A 20,406-nucleotide genomic window follows, 5' to 3' on the forward strand; every position below is an offset into this window, starting at 1 on the left:
GTGGCGGTGAATGTGGTCGAACTTCTTCAGTGAGTAGATCAGTCTGAGGGCTGTGTTTTGCACGGTTTAAAGTTATTTTGCTGGTTTCGAAACTGGGCGTTAGTTCGTTCCCAACTTTGGACATCTTGCGGGAAATGTCAGGCTTCGATGTCCTATCGAAAATGCCCTTCCTTGTCTTTTTGGGTTATACATCCTCAATCACATGGACAGACTCTTGCAATTTTTTTGCTTTTCTTTTTTTATACTGAGATGGATGGCCAGTCTCTTTGGAGAAACTGCGCCACGCTTACAGAAAGATGCCGGCACTGTTGGTATGAGGTTTTTTTTCTCTCCATTGTATATGTCCGAACTGATTTATTTCTGATTTGACAAATGCTGCTATAATATTAATTACTAGACTAAAAAGTTATTTGCTTTGAAATATACAATGTAATATTTTTGGGTTTTTTTTTAACATTTGGGGGGGGGAGGTTTCCTCCATCACATCGGACACTCCCAGTGAAGAAAAGTTAGCAGCCTTTTAATTCAATACACTTGTAAATGCATGGAGCTTTACAAACAGTGTAAGCAGTTAAAAATTAACCAAGCCACGCTAGTGTTTTTAATAATAATAACTTTATTCTTATATACCGTCAAACCACATAGTTCTAGGCGGTTCACATCAAAGAGAACTGTGCAATCAGTGGAAAAAAATACAATTAACATGGAAGTACATTCAAGAAAAGTCACCGGCCACAGCGGTAACGGCTTGGACGCTCAGAGGAATTCCACGAGCGTCTTATTTAATAATCATTTATTTAAGAATTTATATTGTTATTTTATTTAATAATTTATATTCCGCATATCCTAACAATTCTGTGCGGATCACAAATTATTCTCCCTCAACTGTCCCGGTGGGCTCCCGGTCTATCTAATGTACCTGGGGCAATGGGGATTAAGGGCTCCTCTTACGAAGGTTGCGCCAGCGTTTTTTTAGCATGCGCGCTAGCCGAAAAACTACCGCCTGCTCAAGAGGAGGCGGCGGCTAGCGCGTGGGGCATTTTAGCGCCCGCTATTCTGCGCGTTAAGGCCCTCACGCGCCTTCGTAAAAAGGCTCCAAGTGACTTGCCCGGGGTCACAAGGAGCAGGGCGGGATTCAAACCCACAACCTCAGGGTGCCGAGGCTGTAGCTCTAACCACTGCACCGCAACACTCGTCGGAGGTGTTACTGCGGCGACCGGCATTAAAAACGCTAGCGCGGCTTTTTTTAAAGGAGGGGGTAAGACTTCTTATACTGTTTGTTAAACTCCATTCACTTAACACGCTCCCTTCCTTATCTTAGGAGAGTAGGTTAATGATTTAATCTAATGAGGTTAAAATGATATTAGAACCTAGGAATCCTATTATACCATCTCTTTTAATATTTTCTATTTAATGCACCCTTTTTATTGTAAAAACCATTTAGGCATTTTAGGATTGGGGTATGAACTAAGAGACAGGGCCAGGCACCACTGCCCTTGCTCTGTTCCACACACATATAAAAGAGCTTCTTCGTCTACAAGGCCACAGGCAAACCCATGAAATACACAGACGCACATTGGTTTACAGCAGTTTTAAAATATAGACTTACAAAGTTGCTGAACTTGTAACGGCCTCCTGAACTGCTTTCGCCACAGTATAAATAACAGAACAGACCTCTCCCCCCTCCCCCCAATCCTCCAGCTGCCCTTTAGTCCTAAATTTACGCTCTAGGCCCCTGCTTCCAGAATCCACAGGTGTGATGAGGTTCTCAGTGGCTAGAGACCGGAGTAACGTTTGTGCAAGTCCGAAATGTATGCACAGTCCTCGGGCTCCGGTTTACTATAGCTTATGGTCAAAGAACTTAGGCAAACTTAGCTTGCAGCTTGCGAGTTCCAACATGCATGTTTCGGTCCTGCCTCAGGTGTGCTCCTGCCTCAGGTGTGCTCCCTGAGGCAGGACCGAAACATGCATGTCGGAACTCGCAAGCTGCAAGCTAAGTTTGCCTAAGTTCTTTGACCATAAGCTATAGTAAACCGTAGTTTTTTCACAACGTAAAAACATATATGAATTGATAAAACCTCTGGTTTACTTGTCCATGCGATGATTGGGCTGTGAGGTGGTTTTTCCTCTGGGGTTCACCCCAGTTTTCCCCTCCATGATTCTGAGCAAGCCTGTGAACTCTGTTATATCATCCATATAATACTTTGAACGGTCCACGGAGTGATTTTTCTTCAGTTCACCAATCCAGGGTAAGCAGTGGCATCCCCCATGTCTGGCATCCCCCTTGAAATTGTCCAAACCTTTCTTAAAACCAGCTACATTAACCACTCTTACTGCAACCTCTGCCAACACGTTCCAGAGCTTAACTATTCTCCAAGTGAAAAAATATTTCCTATTGGTTTTAAAAGTATTTCCCTGCAAGTTCATCGAGTGTCCCCTAGTCTTTGTAATTTTTGACAGAGTGAAAAATCAATCCACTTGTACCCTTTCTACTCCACTCAGGATTTTGTAGACTTCAATCATATCTCCCCTCAGCCATTTCTTTTCCAAGATGAAGAGCCCCAACCTTTTTAGTCTTTCCTTATACAAGAGGTGTTCTATCCCCTTTAGCATCTTGGTTGCTCTTCTTTGAACTTTTTCTAGTTCCACTATATCTTTCTTGCGATAAGGGGACTAGAACTGAATGCAATACTCCAGGTGAGGATGCACCATGAAGCGATACAGAAGCATTATAACATTCTTAGTCTTGTTAACCATCCCTTTTTAATAATTCCTTGCACCTTCTTTGCTTTTTTGGCTGCTGCCGCACATTAGGCAGAAGGTTTCATCGTATTGTCTACAGTGACACCCAGATTTTTTTCTTGGGGAGAGGAAGAGAAGACGGTACCCATGGATGAAGAGGTGGAAACGAGAGATATGAGAGGGAAGAAAAAAATGGGAGCTGCATATGAATAATGTATATAGGGCAAGACGAGATGAAAAGAAATTAGTGAGTTTAGAGCACAGTAAGAGCAGAACCAGAGACAGTGAATAACATGAGTAGAAAAATAGTCAGTGGACAACAAAGGCAAGAAAAATGATTTTATTTTCAGTTTAGTAACTGAAATATGTTAGTTATGAGAATTTACATATACTGTCTATATTTTACACTGTACAGGTGGAAGGAAATGTGAGGGGGACACTTTTTGCAATTAAAAAATTTAATCGATGCGCAGCCATAATCATTTTGTCCAGATTTTCCATTTGTGTCAAGAGGTCTGTAGATGACACCCATGTTCCATTGTCTCTCTGTAAGACAATCCATACTGCTGTCCTCCTTTCCCCAGTTATCCTGAATTTCAGGTGCTTTTTATGCTGTTGTTCCTGCACCTTTTTAGCCAGCTCTATTCTTCCTAAAGAGATTATAGACTGGTAGGGTTGCATCCCATTCATGGGAGTCATTACACCATGTCTCTGTGATAGATTTTGTTGCTAAGTCTGCTTCTATCATCAGGGCTTGCAAATCCTGCACTTTGTTGTCCGGCTGAACATTCCTGCTCATTGCCTTCCAGCTATATTTTATTGACGCTCTCACTTATCCTTCCATTTGATTGATGATAAATGATTTACTAAGATGGTTTATTTTATTGTTTCTCTCACTGTTCAACTCTTGTTTTTGCTGGGGATGACTTCTTGAACTCACTGATTGCTTCTGAAAATATGTTAAAAGTGCTCAATTCTGTGCTGCTTGCACTTGATCTGCTTTTTGATTTATGATCTGCAGAATAAAACCCAAAATTACCCATCTCTAGGGCAGAGCAGGAAAAGTGAAGAGGCAGGCCGTCCTTGAATTGTTTCGTTTGTAGAGGTCCTCACCTGCTGACTGAACTGACTGTTTTTCAGTGCACAAAGCATTGAAGAGAGGATGTGGACGTAGTGGGTGCAGTAGTCAAAAACATTTCCTGGGCACTGAGCAAGCTGTTTGGGGTTTTTTTTCCTTTGAAATTTTAAGGTCATGAACATAGCTAATAGGCATGGGCTTTGAAAGTAAGTGAGTTGGATCAAGAGTCGATTTGGAGGCTGGAGTTGGTGCAAGGCTTCTCCGAGATACCCCCTTTTTTGTCAGTGTTTTAGAGGAGTGGGAAATAAAATGCATGGTAGTTTTTGGTCATTTTTTTCCTGCTTGGCAAGCAATTTGCTCGGTCTCAACAGCACACCCGTGAGGGGACAGGCCATCCATTGGCCATTTGATCAATTCACCTACAGTAATACACGGTGGGCCAAAAGTAGGTATACAGTATTCATTCATTATTTCACAAAACAATGTAACTGATACAAAAACTTCACACAAATGTTATTCATGATACCTGTAAAATAAAAAGAAAAATGAATACTGTATATCTACTTTTGTTGATCCTGTATATTAGTTTTTCACAAGTAATGAACACACAAACTTGCTAGATTTTGGGGGTTTTTTTGCAAATTTTTATTAAATGGAATATGTTAAATAAAGCGTTTTCTGTCCTATTCACAAAACCACACACAGATGCTGGAGTTTGGGAACTGGAAGCAGCTTCTGCTTCAATCTCCCCTGCCCCAGGTATACAGCTATCAAAGGAGTAAATCACCGGTACAGGTAGTCTGCTTGGATATTGGCTGCTATCTCAGCTTCCCACTTGTCCCCATTATTAAGCAACTTCTCTTTATTGTACAGCAGTTCCTCATGCGTCTCAGTAGAAAACTCAAAGTTAGGACCCTGCAGAGGAAAAGCAAGAAAAAAAAGTCTGAAAACACTCACTGCAGTGGTTTCTCAGTGGGACAGAGATCCAGAGAGGCCACTAACATGTTCCTATCTACTTTTAATCATCAGATGACAAAATGACTACTTAGCTTTGGTAAAAGCTCTGCTATTATCTAGCATCTGAGGACACCCTGTGGTTATCAACCAGGATGTTAGCAGCTGAATACAGCACAGTCTGCAGCTTTCACAGGTAAAAACATGTTATATGAAATCAAACAAAACAACTGAAGAGTAGTGATTATAAACCAAACATCACAGTCAAATATCACAACCAAACTGAGGTAATAAGTTGTCAGAAAGAGCTTTTTGTATTTATTTTTATTCTTATTTTGTTCGGTTGGGTTTTTTTTTGTGTGCTGTGATTGAACAGCGCTTCGATTGCTTACTTGGGAGCAAGTAGGTGGTATATATTATGGAAAATTTATATCTTACCTAATCATTTTCTTTCCTTTGCTCCAACCAGATCAGTCCAGAACAAATGGAATAAATCCATCCAACCAGTGTAAGACAACAGAGAAAATAGTTCCAAGTAATTCGCTCAAGAGTATCAAGCAGCCTGGAATGTTCAGTACTGTATTTCAAATAGACAAGCAATGTGCTCAAGACATCAATAGCAAAGAGCACTGAAAAATTTAATATCGTAGTAAGCTATTCTGCCATAGCAGCAATATTTAGTGCAGTTCATTCTTAACTAACAGATATTTCACTGAGTCAGGACATGCATGATGAAAAAGATATTAATATAGGAAGCTGAATAAACGACCTCCATGCATCTTCAGGCAATAGGAGAGAGCAAACTCAAACCAGCAAGAAACCCCTGCTATTCGGAAAAATTGAGACAGGAGCTAATTCCTAAGCATCAAGTAGGAGCTGCACAATCCATCCACCACAGGGGTCTCAAAGTCCCTCCTTGAGGGCCGCAATCCAGTTGGGTTTTCAGAATTTCCCCAATAAATATGCATGAGATCTATGTGCATGCACTGCTTTCAATGCATATTCATTGGGGAAATCCTGAAAACCCTACTGAATTGCGGCCCTCGAGGAGGGACTTTGGGAAATCCTGAAAACCCGACTGGATTGCGGCTCTCGAGGAGGGACTTTGAGATCCCTGATCCACCATCTGCTGACAGATAGAGAAAAATACTGAACATTCCAGGCTGCATAATACCCTTGAGGGGCAAATTACTTGGAACTATTTTCTCTGTCTCCTTCTGCTGGTGGATGGACATAACCCATCCGTTCTGGATTGCTCTGGTAAAGATGACAAGGAAATACAATTTTTAAATAATTAAAACAAAGAAACAAGAAATCCAGAAACTAGAAATAAATAAAGCCCAATAAGTCTCTATATAATACTTAGGTAACAAGGGAGAGGTATATTTTGGGTCACAATTTTGTAGACCATCTCTATAAGCAACAATTTAATATATTCACAAGCAAACCCTTCTTCTATAGCCCCCTCTAATCCACTTTTCAAGATACATATTCTCAGTAAGGCTGCCAGCTGATTCCAAATTCACAGGACAGGGTTGATCCAGTTCTGGGTTTACCCCATCACATGTTGGGATTTATACAAGTCTTGCTTTTCTTAGGGAATGCAATGGGAAAATCAGAACTACAAGTCCCTGACCTGCAAATCTGGATCCAATTGGCAACCATAATTCTCAGGCAGGGGTGAGGGGCTATAGGAGAAGCAGAGAAGAGTCATCTTTCACCGCACACTTCCTGAAGATAGGAAGCGTGCAGCCTGTGTATCCTAGATCCCTTTCTTAGCACACATCCTTGGGCAGGTGGGAAGGGGAGTTGGGGACAGCTTGTGAGCAATGAACTCTACCTTTCCCATACTGACTCACTTCTCGCTTAAGGAAATGAATGAGTGTCAGGTGCAGCTAGTTATAATCTTCACTTACCATATACAGTATACTCATATAAACTGAAGTTACCTTTTCCCTCCCCAAAAAACGCTGACTCGAATATAAACTGGGGGTTTATATTCAAGTGCCCTGACCAACTCTGCACCCAGCCTTCCTCCCTCCCCGGCTCTGCATCCAGCCCTGCTCCCTCCCCGCCTTCCTCGCTCCATCCCCTGCCCTGCCAGGCTCTGCACCCTGTCCCTCTTCCCTACCTTCCCTGATGCCTTGCAGGCCTCCCCCAAGCCTGCCATAAGCCTTGGTGGTCCAGCAGTGGGCTGGGAGAGGGATCCCTCCCACCTCTTGTCCCTCCTGCCTCTGACATATCCCACCTCCCTTCCGCCTTCCAGACTTTCAAAAAACTAGGTTAAACTATAACTTCTGGTGGAATTCCGTATGCCATATATATAAAATGGAGCGTGCATTAGCAACACAGAGAGGTTATTTTGGCAAGTTTCAGAAGATCTGGGGACCATTAGCAGATTTCTGTAATGAATGAAATCATTTTCCCATAATAAAAATCTTATTAAGAAGGGAGGGGGGTGGGATTCATTTTATTTAATTTATCTCATAAAATATTTGTCATTATTTTTATTATAATTGTTATGTGTATTAGGAGGGGAGGGAAAAGAAGGGTTTAAATTTTAACAACAATTATTATACATATTAGGTAATACAGATATTTTAGGTATTATTGTTTATACAGAATAATATATTGTATTTACAGTGATACATGAAAGGAATTCAAGTGTATGTTTTATGTGATCTTTTAAAATTTCTATGTTACACTTGTTGATATATGAAAATGAATAAAAAATTTAAAACAGACTTTCAAAAAACTTACTTTTAAAGTCTTGGTAGACAGTAAGAATATCAAGTGATGTATACTATGTTACTGATTTGATATTTGTACACTTGATGAAAGTTTGAAAATGAATAAAGAATAATAATAATAAAAAAAAAAAAAAGCCCTGGTAGTCTAGTGGTGAACTGGGGCAGGAACTATCTACCTATGCTCCTGCCCTGTGCAAAGCCACTATCTGAATGGCTGCCGCGAGTTCTCATGGCAACCTTACGAGACCATGAGAACTTGCAGCAGCCATTCAGATAGCAGCTCTGCACATAGCTTTAAAGGTAGGTTTTTTGAAAATCTGGGAGGTGAGATGTGTCAGAGTCATCTGGGACAGGCAGCAGGAGAGATCCCTCTGGTTCAGGCCCACCACTGACCACTAGGGCTTACGGCAGGCCTAGAGGAGACCTGCAACAGGTCCAGAAGGGGGGGGGGGTCAAGTGGGCGCTGATCTTAACCTAAACTGAAATAAACTGAGATCCCCCCATTTTTGGGTCATTTTTTTTGCCCCAAACTCTCAGTTTATATTCGAGTATAAACGGTACAAATTTTAGATTGTTGACTTCCACTGGTAATTGTTTTGTGTTTTAAAAATACTCAGCGAGCCTTCAAGTGTTTGTATCTGTGTAAGAGTTTCATACATATATATTACATACAAACATTTAAAAAAAAATTCTTATGCCTTTCTGATCTATCGGAATTTGAAAATAATAGATGCTCAAGGTTACATTTTTATTACATGTATTTCTTTTGAGTTGTATAGTTTCATCTGGCTCCTTTGGGATTTTAACTCAATTTGAACTTCCATTCTGAGCCTTCAATTACAACTTCCCAAGATATTCCTCATTCTGTGACCCCTTCTGGAACCTGGTACATGAGCACCCTGGGTCTGGCCACTAGATGTTGCTTTTATACAATGGTCAAAACCCTATCCCTCCTCCCCCAGGGATATACCCAGCCAGCCTGAGCTCGGAACTGAATTGGAGTCTTCTGCATGGCAGAAAGTGGTTCTTAAACAGGACTCCAGAAACTACTTCAGAATAAGTTTTAGGGATAAGCTATATTATAGAAAAATATACAAACGTATAATTTATCCAAGGAAATATCTTAGTAACAACACTTTTTATAGGTTCTTCGGGACCTTCAGAGGCGACACTCTCCAAGCAATGTCAATGGGAGTATATTTCATCATATATCTTCATCAGTCTAAAGTGTTATATTTTAATATTCCTTTTTAACTTATTTTAAACTGTTATAATGAAATTTGTTACCGTTAAAGCATCTATATTACTAAAATTTAGAAGCTAATACCCCATCACTGATACAAATACAGATAAGTGCTTTAGCTTTTAAATTTTAGTAATACAGATGCTTTAACAAAAACAAATATCACTATAAAGAGTGCTACACATAAAGAAAAGTTTAAAATAAGTTAAAAAGAAATATATATATATATTTTTTCCAATTCTTTATTCATTTTTCATCTTATATCAAGTACATAAAAATTATTTCAATTGAACTTATACACATCACTTGAATTTCTTTCTATTATCATCTTAAATACATAAATTTATTTCCTCAATCCCCCACCCTTCCCACAGATATTGTAATCAAAATTTCATATAAATAATACATTCATAATTATTAATTAAATCTCAAATCAATTGTTTATTAGAAAACCATGTAGCTCTATCATATGACACAATTCTATTTGGGACGTCAATGAGAATAAAAAGTCAAATTTCATCAAGTAATAACAAACTTTTATTGATAATGACAGGAGTCGCAATTCAACATATTACCATGAATTGGAAAAATTATTCTAGACTTAACTACACTTTCTGGTGGAATTCATTGTCATATATACAAAATGGAAAGAATAATTGCCATACAAAAAGGGAATTATAATAATTTTAAAAAGATTTGGGGGCCATTGATAAATTATTGTAATCATTAGATGCCTTTTTTACACTGAAAGTATATTTATAATTAGGGGAAGGGGGCGGTATATAGTTGTATTAAAGATTTAATTAATAAATTATGAATGTATTATTTATAGTTAAAAAGAAATATTAAAATATAACACTTTAGACTGATGAAGATATATGGTGAAATATGCTTGGAGAGTGTCACCTCTGAAGTTCCCAAAGAACCTACAAAAAGTGTTACAACTAAGATATTTCCTTGGATATGTGATAAGTTTATTTTAAAAAAATGGTTCTTGCCACAAGCTGGCCCAAGGTTCTGCTTCCCAAGGTATCTTTTCCCAAAAGTGATTCTAGGAAAGTGGCTGCTGCCAGGACTCTAAAATGAAATAATAAAGCAGGAGTGATCAACCTTTCCCACAACAAAGAACTAGAATTCACGATGTCAAGAACCTCACTTCTCTTTCAAAAACGGTCAGGGAAAGAAACCTCTTGATAAATCAGATGGCACAAAGCCTAGACCAACACTGACCTCCACAATGGCATCCACAGGACACGCTTCCTGGCAAAATCCACAATAAATACATTTGGTCATGTCAATATCATAGCGCGTGGTTCTCCGGCTGCCATCTGCTCGTGTCTCCGCCTCAATCGTGATTGCCTGTGTTTGTGTAGCAGGGACAGGAAAAGAGTGGAGGCAGGTAGGAAGATCAGAAAAGACAGACAAAAAGCATTAGATGAGGGAAAGCAAAAGAAAGAAAAATTGCAGGGACAGAGTGAGAGACCACAGAGAGGGAAAGAAAAAAGGGAACACGGGAGATTTAAGAAAAAAGAATTGCACAATTGCTGGAATCAAACTTAAAATTAAGAGCTGGTAGGCGATACATATTGCCCAGATTCAGCGTCTCTACATAAAAGAGGGCTGTGACATTGAAGTAATTCAAGGGGACTAGTAAACCGCTCAGATATATGATGTGCAGTATATCAAGATCTAAATAAACTTGAAACTTATGGGCGATTATTAGAGAGAATACGGTATATTTGTTTCTTATGAATTTTGCCTATTTTTTCTTTTTCCTAATAATATGTATTCTTCTAAATTTCTGTGCAAGCATTTCGCTTGTTATATTATTTGTAAAACTGCATAAAAATAAAATTAGAAAAGGAATGTGGAAATAAATAGGTCTCTTTTGGAGGGTCTCACCTGAGCAGGACAGACAGCTTCACAGAGTTTACAGGCGATGCAACGTTCCTCTCCCGAGGGGTATCTACGTAGTGCGTGCTCGCCACGGAAGCGTGGGCTCAGGGGCCCTTTCTCAAAAGGGTAATTGATGGTAGCAGGCTCTCGGAATAGGTAGCTCAGTGTCATGCCCAGTCCTGAAGAGGAAGGTAAAAAGCTTCACAGAGTGAGGGGGACATGGGTCAATGAGTTTGAAAGAAAGAAAGAAAAAAATTTCAGAAGGGGAGTAGGAAGAGAATACTGAAAACTATCTCAAACAGCATTAATTCCAATGATCAGCTCCTAAATTGATTCTTTAAGATATCAGACAGAGTGATAATGCCTCCAGAACCTCCAAAATTACATAGAAGGCAGTTAGGAAGAAACTGACCCTAGAGGGGGGAGGGACTCGGTTGTCCCTTACAACAGATTATTAGATTTTTCTCCCTTCTCAATGCCAAAAAAACCCCAACTCTCACTTGGGGTTGTTGGAGACAACGGGTTGCTAGAGGGGGGGCTCTTTTCTGCACATGTGGTAGGACTGACAGATGACAGAGTTTGGGGAGGGGGGTTCAGGGGCACATTTCTGCGATTCTCTCTGATTCCAAGCTACTCCTTTTGGGACTAGTTCTACCAGAATTTTAACTGGGGCAGTATTTTAGGCTGGGTGAAACTTATTAGCAGCTAGACTGGAACTGGGACATCTGATGTATTCCTCTGAGATGAGGAAGGAGCTTTGGACAGTTGATAAAGCTAAGTAACAGATGAGTGGGAACTATTTATTTTATATTGAGTATATATGTTAAGATTCACTCAATCCATCTCCTCCTTTGATAGGATTTGTGTTTCAATATTTTATCAAATATATTACAAAAAAAAAAAAATCAGTACAAGAAATCCAACAGCATGTTACAAAATTCCCCTATTATGCCCCTCCCATCAAACCCCACAAGAACAAGAAAGTTGACTGTAGGTACAAGGTCTTTACTTCTTTGATGGGATTTAATAGGATGGCTATGTTTATGCTGAACTATATATGGGACAGTGTTGACTGGCGATTCAGTGGAATTCTAGCACTATTGGTGGGATTGTATGTGATTGCATAATAAAAAAAAAATCCTAATGTTCATCCCACCTCTATACAGCTCCGTCCACAACAGTGTTTGTGCAGCCTTGTCCGTGATAGACTTCATGTCTGTTGGTTCTTCTCGTAAATTCACATACTCTGCCATGGAGCAGAAGAAAGATATTTGATAAACTGCATATTTGCATTTTACAGAACAGTTCAAACCAATTACATAGGAAACAATGAAAGAAATGAGCAGAACTCTCAGTCCAGAGATTACATCCTTGCTAAAGAGCCACTGTTCATTCACAGGAACCACAGAATACGCTATCTGCTCTATTACCATTGGCTCTATTACCATTGGCTCTATTACCATCTGTAGTCTGCAGACTGAGAGAACTCTTTAGACCTATACGAAAAAGAAACAATACTGTAGTACACAAATGCTAGACCAAATTGGTTCCATCTTAAAGGTCAAAGAATAGATAGCAGCACAGGGAGCTAATGAGGCTTTCCCTGATCCCACAAAGTCCGCAGCATAGCTGAGATTGGAAGCCAGCTATTCTGATTTTTAGCTCAGGGCTCTCACTACTAAATGTCTCCTCCCAGAATCTTTTTTTAGGCACTTGTCACTTACTGTATGATTTCCGCTGCACAGAGATGCTAAACTGTCTTACAAGAACTGGGTAGGCAAGTGTCCCTGGGGAAAGAACGGTAGAGGAGAAATTGTCAAAAATTATTAAAGTCTTATTTGTGGTAAGCTGCAAAAGCATCTGTTATCTGGATGTTCTTTTTTTTAATCTTTATTAAATTTTCAAACTACAATTATGCATGCAAATAATTCATGTACATATAATGTTCATATATACATGTATCTGGATGTTCTAATGTGTGCTTATAAAGTTTCGCATTAGTATTATGCAATCATCATATTATATATGTTATTTAAATACCAGTGCTGTTAAATGTGTATATTTTTATACTGTTTCATGATTGTCCTATTGTTGGATTTCCTCATTTATTATATTTATGTTCATATGTGACCATTTTCTTATTATGCTGTTAACAAAATTGTAAGTCGTATACCGCCTGTCACTTCCATTATATGCAAATCTCTCTCATGCATATTCATTAGGGCTAGCCTGAAAACCCAATTGATCTGGTGATCCTCTAGGACAGGGTTGGGAACTAGTGCTGCCCGATTCAGTGAAAAATATTTCGATTCACCCACAGCTTTTAAAATTTAAACATTTTATTTAAACAAGGCAATATCAAGGAAATCGGGCAGCACTACCATATTCCCCTTCTCCAGCCTACAGAGATGATTCTCAGCTTCCCCAAAGAAAGGACCCCATATTCCCCTTCCCCGATTTTCAGCTTCCTCAGGCCCAGAGCATCCCCAAAGAAATAGGCCCCATATTCCTCCTCCCCAGCCCCCTCCCTGATTATCAGCTTCCCCAGGCCCAGAGCATCCCCAAAGAAATAGGCCCCATATTCCTCCTCCCCAGCCCTTCTCCCCGATTCTCAAATTCCCTAAAGAAAGGTCCTAAGCTTCCCCCCCCCCCAATTCCATGGCCTCAGGAAAAGAAAAGAGCACTGCAGAAGAGAGATCCTTTACTTATGCTGAAAGTTAGATGCGGGGACTCGAGAGGAGAAATGCTTTAGGGAACGAGCCAGCCAAGAGCCAACAACTACAAAAAAATCAACATGCTTGCAAGTTGCAGCCGTGACGGATCGTACACTCTCGCATGCCAACATCCTTTCTTTTGATGTAACTTCCGGTTTTGCAAAACATTAGATGAAGGACTCCGGTGGCTGTGGCAGAGGGAAAGCCCGAACGCGAGCGGGTCTCAAGGGGGGCTGACCTTTGAATTGGTGAATTTGATTTTTGTGTGCAAACAAATCGATTCGAACTGATTCACCTGAAGTGAATCGATTCGAATCGCGAATTGGGCAGCACTATTGGGAACCACTGATCTGGCCTATTTTCAAACAATTTGTTCCCCCGGCCCCCAATACCAATTTGAACTGTCAGGGGGCAAAATAACTCTGAAAACTGAACCACTCTCATCCCCTTATGTATTTCTTTCTAAAAGGCAGTGGGTTGGAAAGAAAACAAAGCAAGAAAGTAAATGAAAGAGTATTAGGAAAGGACATTCTACAGTGGGCGTAAAAACACAAACTATGGGTTTGTATGTCATTCTGTATAAAGCACAAGACTAGCAGCTTCCAAAACTCTTCAAGCCTTGGACAGTGCCTCTCTATGCCAATAATGAAATCTCAGACACTCTCACGGTTCATGACATTACCGCAGCAGCCTCTCATGGCACTCACCTGCCCGGGACACATGGGGCAGAATCCTCAGCGCCGACATGGCAAGTGTGAAGGATCACCTGAATCCTGAGAGAGAGAGAGAGGGAGAAAAAAAAAATCACCATTCCAAGAATCAACCAGAGAGAAAGATTAAGTACCAAGAAATGCAGTCCAAACGTTCCTGGACAAATAGCTACTGTACCTTGAAAAAAAAAAAAAAGAGAAATAAACCTAAAAACCAAATCTATTTTAAGCCAGGTACCGCCACCTTCACACTCAAAGTGCAGAAAGCAACGCTCCTATGACAGAAAAAAAAAAAAAAAAGTCCACTGTCCATATTCATTTCTTAATAAAGCTTGGCAAAAAAAAAAACAAAAAACACCCCAACACCACAGCTCTGATCATGCGCGCTGCAGAGCTCCACCTTACGGAGCCTGTACACAACAACGGAGCGTCGACCTTGACACACGCGCAGTGCAGAAGCCAAGCGCGAGCTCTTAAAAAAAACCAACACAAACAAAAAACCTCCCCCACTTAGCAAAAGCTTTTTACAAACGGAGAACGACGCGGCTGGATACTAAGTCGCGCGCCGAGCAGCCCCCCTTTGTACGCGTTCGGGGACCGGTTTCCCCTCCCCGTGGTCGGCAATATCTCCCTCTCTCTTCCGTCCTTCCCTCCCCCCTATCCCCGATCCGGAACGTCTCCCTGAACACCCCCCCCCTTTCTCATCTTAACGTCAAACTCATACCTGAGGTCTCCCACCAAGGCTTTCCCGCACCTATGTCCCGCCCCCCTGTGACGCAGCTTCCTGTTTCCGGCAAGAAGGGAAGTATCCGAGGGAGAGGAGATGGGTTAGACCAGTGATCTCAAACACGCGGGCTGGGGGGGCCACATGCGGTCCCCCAGGTACTATTTTGAGGCCCTCGTTACGTTTATCATAATCACAAAAGTAAAATAAAAGTTTCTTGATCATATGTCTCTTTAGCTATAAATCACAATATTATTATTAAAACTTAGCCAAAAGAAAAGATTTATAAACTATAAAGAGTTTTACCTCATGCAAAATTGTCATTAACTATTTTTTTCTGAGGCCCTACAAGTACCTACAAATCCAAATTGTGGCCCTGCAAAGGGTTTGAGTTTGAGACCACTGGGTTAGACTAACAAAGCTGGGGAGGGGGAGGGGGAGGTTGCAGATGATTTCAAAGCCAAGTTCAGAGTTGCCCTGGAACTGGGTTTGAGGGAATTCCGAGGGGGGCTGGAGGTAGTTCCGGTGGGTTTCCCGGGAGAGCGTGCCTACCAGCCTCTCAGTAATCAGGATCTTCCAAGGGCCGCCTTCTCCCCTCACCAAACCACCCCAATTCAGCGCAGTGGTACTTAAGATCATAAGAATAGCCTTACTGGATCAGACCAATGGTCCATCTGGCCCAGTATCCCGTCTTCACAGAGGCCAATCCAAGTACCTGGCAAAAACCCAAAGAGTAGCAGCATTTTAGAGCTGAGATTGTGATATCATAATACCTAATTCCACCAATGCCTAAGAGCCAACCTCATCAGTGATGTCACAATGGCTTGACTGTCCTATACTTGGCTCACATAAGAATAGCCTTACTGGATCAGACCAATGGTCCATATGACCCAGTATCCCATCTTCACAGAGGCCAATCCAAGTACCTGGCAAAAACCCAAATAGTACAAAAGGAAGTGGAAACGGACAATGAACACTCCACTGAAGATCACTGATGTAAAACCAACTTGTTTATTTCATAAAAGGATACAAGCAGAAGCTATCTGAGGAATGCATGCATCAGGGGTCACTGTGGTGTATATGTTCACAGATGACAGGTCTGGGATAAAACAAAGCTCGGTCCAACTAACATGCCAGAGTAACCAAAATCACTGAAAAGCTATGAAAGCATTTTCAAAAAGCTATCACATGTCAGATTTGAGTATATAAAGTAGTTGTTGCGTACTATGGTATACTTGCCTGAAGGAATCACAGCCAAATGAGAATGTTTTGGGTGTAAGCGTACGTAACAGTTTGTAGGGATAAACTGTAACATCCTTTTACCTGTACTGTATAATTTACTCTAATATTAACATCTTGTACCATCTATTTGTACTTACTGGTATTCAATAGGAGAGTACACCCAAACGCTCCTCTTCCATTTCTATTTAATAAATCTTATAATTCTTTCTCTTGTCGAATCCCTTTGTTGTCTGGAGTTATTTGGGTACTGTGACACTTGCACCAACTTATATTTAGGGGTAGTTACAACCACTCTACCACCAAGACATATTAACTTGGAACATATTAACTTGGAACCATAAACGGAGATAGCCCAGCCTACCTAAACAACCGCCTAATCCAAACTACCTCAACCAGATACAGGAGAACTCACAGACCGTTCACTCATCCCCAATCAAAGACCTCAAACGAAAAAAAACTGTACGATGGCCTTCTAGCCACTCAAGCAGCAAAACTAGTCTACCAATTCCAATTTACTGATAACAACTACAGACTACAAATCGTTTAGAAAATAAATAATAAACATCCTATTCAAGACATCCTTGAAGACAAACTAATTCCGGAAGACTCATTCCAATTCTCTGTAGCAAATCTTTCTACTCTTCAATACCTCTGGAAATGGCCAGATAACTTCTTTTGTAATCCGCTTTGAACCGCAAGGTATTGGCGGAATAGAACTAAACTAAACCTTAGGTTTGTATACCGCGCCATCTCCGCAAGCGCAGAGCTTACATTAGAAATCACTAATGTAATGTAACTGTGAAGAATTTTTCTCCTGTATTTGCTGTGCTTGGGTTCTTTGTCTTAATTCCACTGCCCTGATTTATTGATTTATTTTATTCAATTTTCTATACCGTTCTCTCAAGAGAGCTCAGAATGGTTTACATGAATTTATTCAGGTACTCAAGCATTTTCCCTGTCTGTCCCAGTGGGCTCACTATCTAATGTACCTGGGGCAATGGGAGGATTAAGTGACTTGCTGATCTTTCTGATCTGTACTCCCTACTCCTGATTTACAGTAAATTCTCATGTGATAGTCCCTCTGGAATGCAAACTTAGCTTACTGAAAGACAAATCAGTGATCTGAGGCAACTTCTGCCTTGCAGCAAATTATGCATGTCAATATAAAGAAGACTGCATTGTGCATTCAATGCAAACAGATGACTTACAACCATGTGATTGTACATGTGGAAGAGAGATTATATGCAGTTGTATCAGAGGGGATTATTTTCTAAATGGTATATTTAAACAGAATACAACACATTAAAAAAGTAGATTTATTATCACTATGATGGTCAGTTACTGTATGAGTGCTGTTCAATAATTTATCTACCTCAGTAGGAAGGAAAAGAGTTTCAAGAATTTTTGTTTTATTTTTCAATATAGTCCCCTGATAGCTCCATATACTTCACTTTTCCTGCAATAACTTTAACCCCTTTGAAAGGAATTTTTCTGTTCGACCTTCAAACCAGGACGTCACAGCTTCCTTGACATCTTCCTCACTTGAAAACCATTGTCCACGAAGAGATTTTTTCAAACCTTGGTACAGGAAATAATCTGAGGGAGCCAGGTAAGGACTGTAGAGATGGTTCAGCTGCTGAAACCTACATTCTTGATGGCAGCCTGTGATTGTTGTGACATGTACACCAGTGCATTGTTGTGAAGAAGCAGCACGCCTGTTGTGAGTTTTCCTTGCCTTTTCTTCTTGATTGACCCTCACAAAGTGATCATTATATTGGCGTAACTCTCCCCAGTTATGGTTGTCTTGTGTGGCATGAACTCCAGATGCAAAAGTCCATCATCCCAGAAGACATTTGCCATGACTTTGCCTGTAGATTTTTCTGTCTTAAACTTTTTTGGGGTGGAGGATGACTTGTGCTTCTACTGCATTGACTCCATTTTGAACTCAGGATCTCTGTGATAGACAGAAGTCTCATCTCTAGTCACCAAATTATGAAAAAAAAAATCAATAGTCTTCACGGAACATCTACAAGTTCTCCTGACAGCACTGGAACCTCGTGACCTGACATTGTGTCAGCATTCTTGGAACCCATCTTGCACTAACCTTGGACATGCCCAACTTTTCATGAATTATTTTCCAAACTGTACCTGCTGAGATGCCCAGTTATACATGGCTAAGTTCCAATTAGTGGCACTTTTTACCCGAGCATGTACTAGTATTCAGTAATGTACCTGGGCATGTGACAATATGGAAACAATAATTATAGTATATGTATATAGATGGTATAAATAGGTAAGATTCACATATATTTAGCTCATGTATTATAACACCATTACTGAAACTCAGGTATTGTAACTTCTTTACTGAAGCTCATGCAAACCGCTCATAATTGACTCCCTAGTCATTAGTAGCGGTATAGAAGCTTCCAATAAACATCTTGCCTCACATGCTACTTTATAGAATCGCCCTTTTTATATTCTAAAAAAAACCTTACCCCCCCCCTTTTATGAAGCTGCATTAGCAGGGTTTTTTTTATTGTGATAGGTGGTATATCAAGGATAAATGAACTTTTCATCACAGTTTGTCTTGTTCATTCTGGATCATGGTACATTGGTAGATGTTAGAACTCAACCTAAAAAAAAAAATAGATATTCTCTTTGCATCACTATAGTATATTTATATCCTTGAAACAAATGCTTTCAACATCGGTTGGGGGGAATCCTCTTTGACTCAATCTAAGGGCCGCTTGACCATGCCATGCTCCTGCTTAGTACTCAAGAACTGCACATATTCCCCCCCCCCCCCCCTTAACCAAGATGCGCTGCTGAGCAGTCCGAGCTAAATGCTAAGCCACCCATTCTGTTTCTATGGATGGCTTGGCATTTAGCGTGCACTGCTTGGAAGCACTCAACTGATGTATTAAAATAGCCCAATGTTGTTATGACGTTGTCTATGTAATATACACCATCAATCCACAACGGCATATAATAAACTTCAAAGTGCCTAATTTCTAAGTGATCTTTTTTTTCAGATAATACCTTTCTAAGTACCTCTATAGTCTTCAGTTCCAGCCAAACACTAGCCAAATTATTTGAAGGCTTGTTTCTCTTTCTGGCTTTTATTCATCATTAGACCTTAGTATTTTTTTTAAAGTGCTCGTGCTCTATATTCTATGTTTTGTGCAAATCAATAAACTTTTCTTATACAACTTTAAAACTTTTGTACTTAGCTTTAGCTATTTTTTTCATTCTTTTTTTAAACCTCGGGAAGGACCTTAAGGTTCAACCAGTTTCGCCCAAAGGCTTTTTCAAGAGCACACGTCGGGATGCTGTGGAGTAAAACAAAAGAGGGGGATCCGTTCTTGAAAAAGCCTTTGGGCGAAACTGGTTGAACCTTAAGATCCTTCCCGAGGTTTAAAAATAGAATGAAGAAATAGCTAAAGCTAAGTACAAAAGTTTTAAAGTTGTATAAGAAAAGTTTATCGATTTGCACAAAACAGAATATAGAGCACAAGCACTTTAAAAAAAACTAAGGTCTGATGATGAATAAAAGCCAGAAAGAGAAACAAGCCTTCAAATAATTTGGCTGGTGGTTGGCTGGAACTGAAGACCATAGAGCTGCTTGGAAGCACGGCATGGTAAAAGGGGGGGGGGGGTGTAATGCTTTTATTTTTTGTCTGGTATTAGTGTTTATCCTTTCCTATATTGTTATACTGGAGTTCTTTTCTTTTATGTATCAGGTTTTTTTTTTAATTATTGTAAACTGTTTTGATCCACTCAGAACTTGTGGTATATCGAGATCAAATAAACCAAATCAAGGACCTGGAACCCAGGGCACTACTTTCTCCCTCTGAGTGTTTGTAAAACAACTGATTGATCCTGAAGATCTACAGACAATTACTGTGTCAAGAAGCATGGGTTCTCTCCACATATGCTAGGGAGTAGCACAAATTTGTTGTTTTGATTTCTAATCATATAAAAATCTAGGCCACTTGCTGTATCTTCGAGGAGACCACTGTGGCTGGAAAGGGCCATAAATACTCAAAACCTTGTCACCAAGTCACCAACCTCAACACCAGTCTGGGTTCTAGGACCGCCATTTCATACTGGGAACATACAACAACTTCATCCCCACATCGCTTTGGGGAAGGCGATGGCTTCCGCAACCGAGGGCGTTATTTGGATTTTATAATATAGCCTCGCCCAAACCCAGGGGAATGTCAGCATTTATCTCCAGAGCCCTTTTGATGGGAAAAAAAAGCCATCCTCACCAACTGGCTCTCCCGTGATTCCCCGTTATATGCACAATGGAGATCCCTAATGATAGTGCATGCAACACTGGAGAGACGCATG

At 40.3% G+C, this 20,406-nt stretch overlaps 1 protein-coding gene across 2 annotated transcripts; it reads right to left on the reverse strand.

Moving 5' to 3' along the window:
* Positions 1-4,441: 4,441 nt before the first annotated feature.
* On the reverse strand, positions 4,442-14,900 carry NDUFS8 (NADH:ubiquinone oxidoreductase core subunit S8). 2 transcript variants are annotated; one of them, XM_033920648.1, is made up of 7 exons: positions 14,812-14,900; positions 14,085-14,150; positions 12,388-12,450; positions 11,820-11,909; positions 10,670-10,842; positions 9,998-10,126; positions 4,442-4,735 (listed from the first exon to the last, which is right to left on the reverse strand). In XM_033920648.1, exons 2-7 carry the CDS (start codon positions 14,122-14,124, stop codon positions 4,604-4,606), a joined length of 627 nt encoding a protein of 208 aa, XP_033776539.1. In that variant the 5' UTR covers positions 14,125-14,150; positions 14,812-14,900; the 3' UTR covers positions 4,442-4,603. The 2 variants fall into 2 exon arrangements, with proteins under 2 accessions (XP_033776539.1, XP_033776540.1); XM_033920649.1 differs by lacking the exon at positions 14,812-14,900 and adding an exon at positions 14,266-14,324.
* Positions 14,901-20,406: the final 5,506 nt, after the last annotated feature.

The sequence above is a fragment of the Geotrypetes seraphini genome, chromosome 14 (assembly GCF_902459505.1).
Source record: "Geotrypetes seraphini chromosome 14, aGeoSer1.1, whole genome shotgun sequence".
NCBI lineage: Eukaryota > Metazoa > Chordata > Amphibia > Gymnophiona > Dermophiidae > Geotrypetes > Geotrypetes seraphini.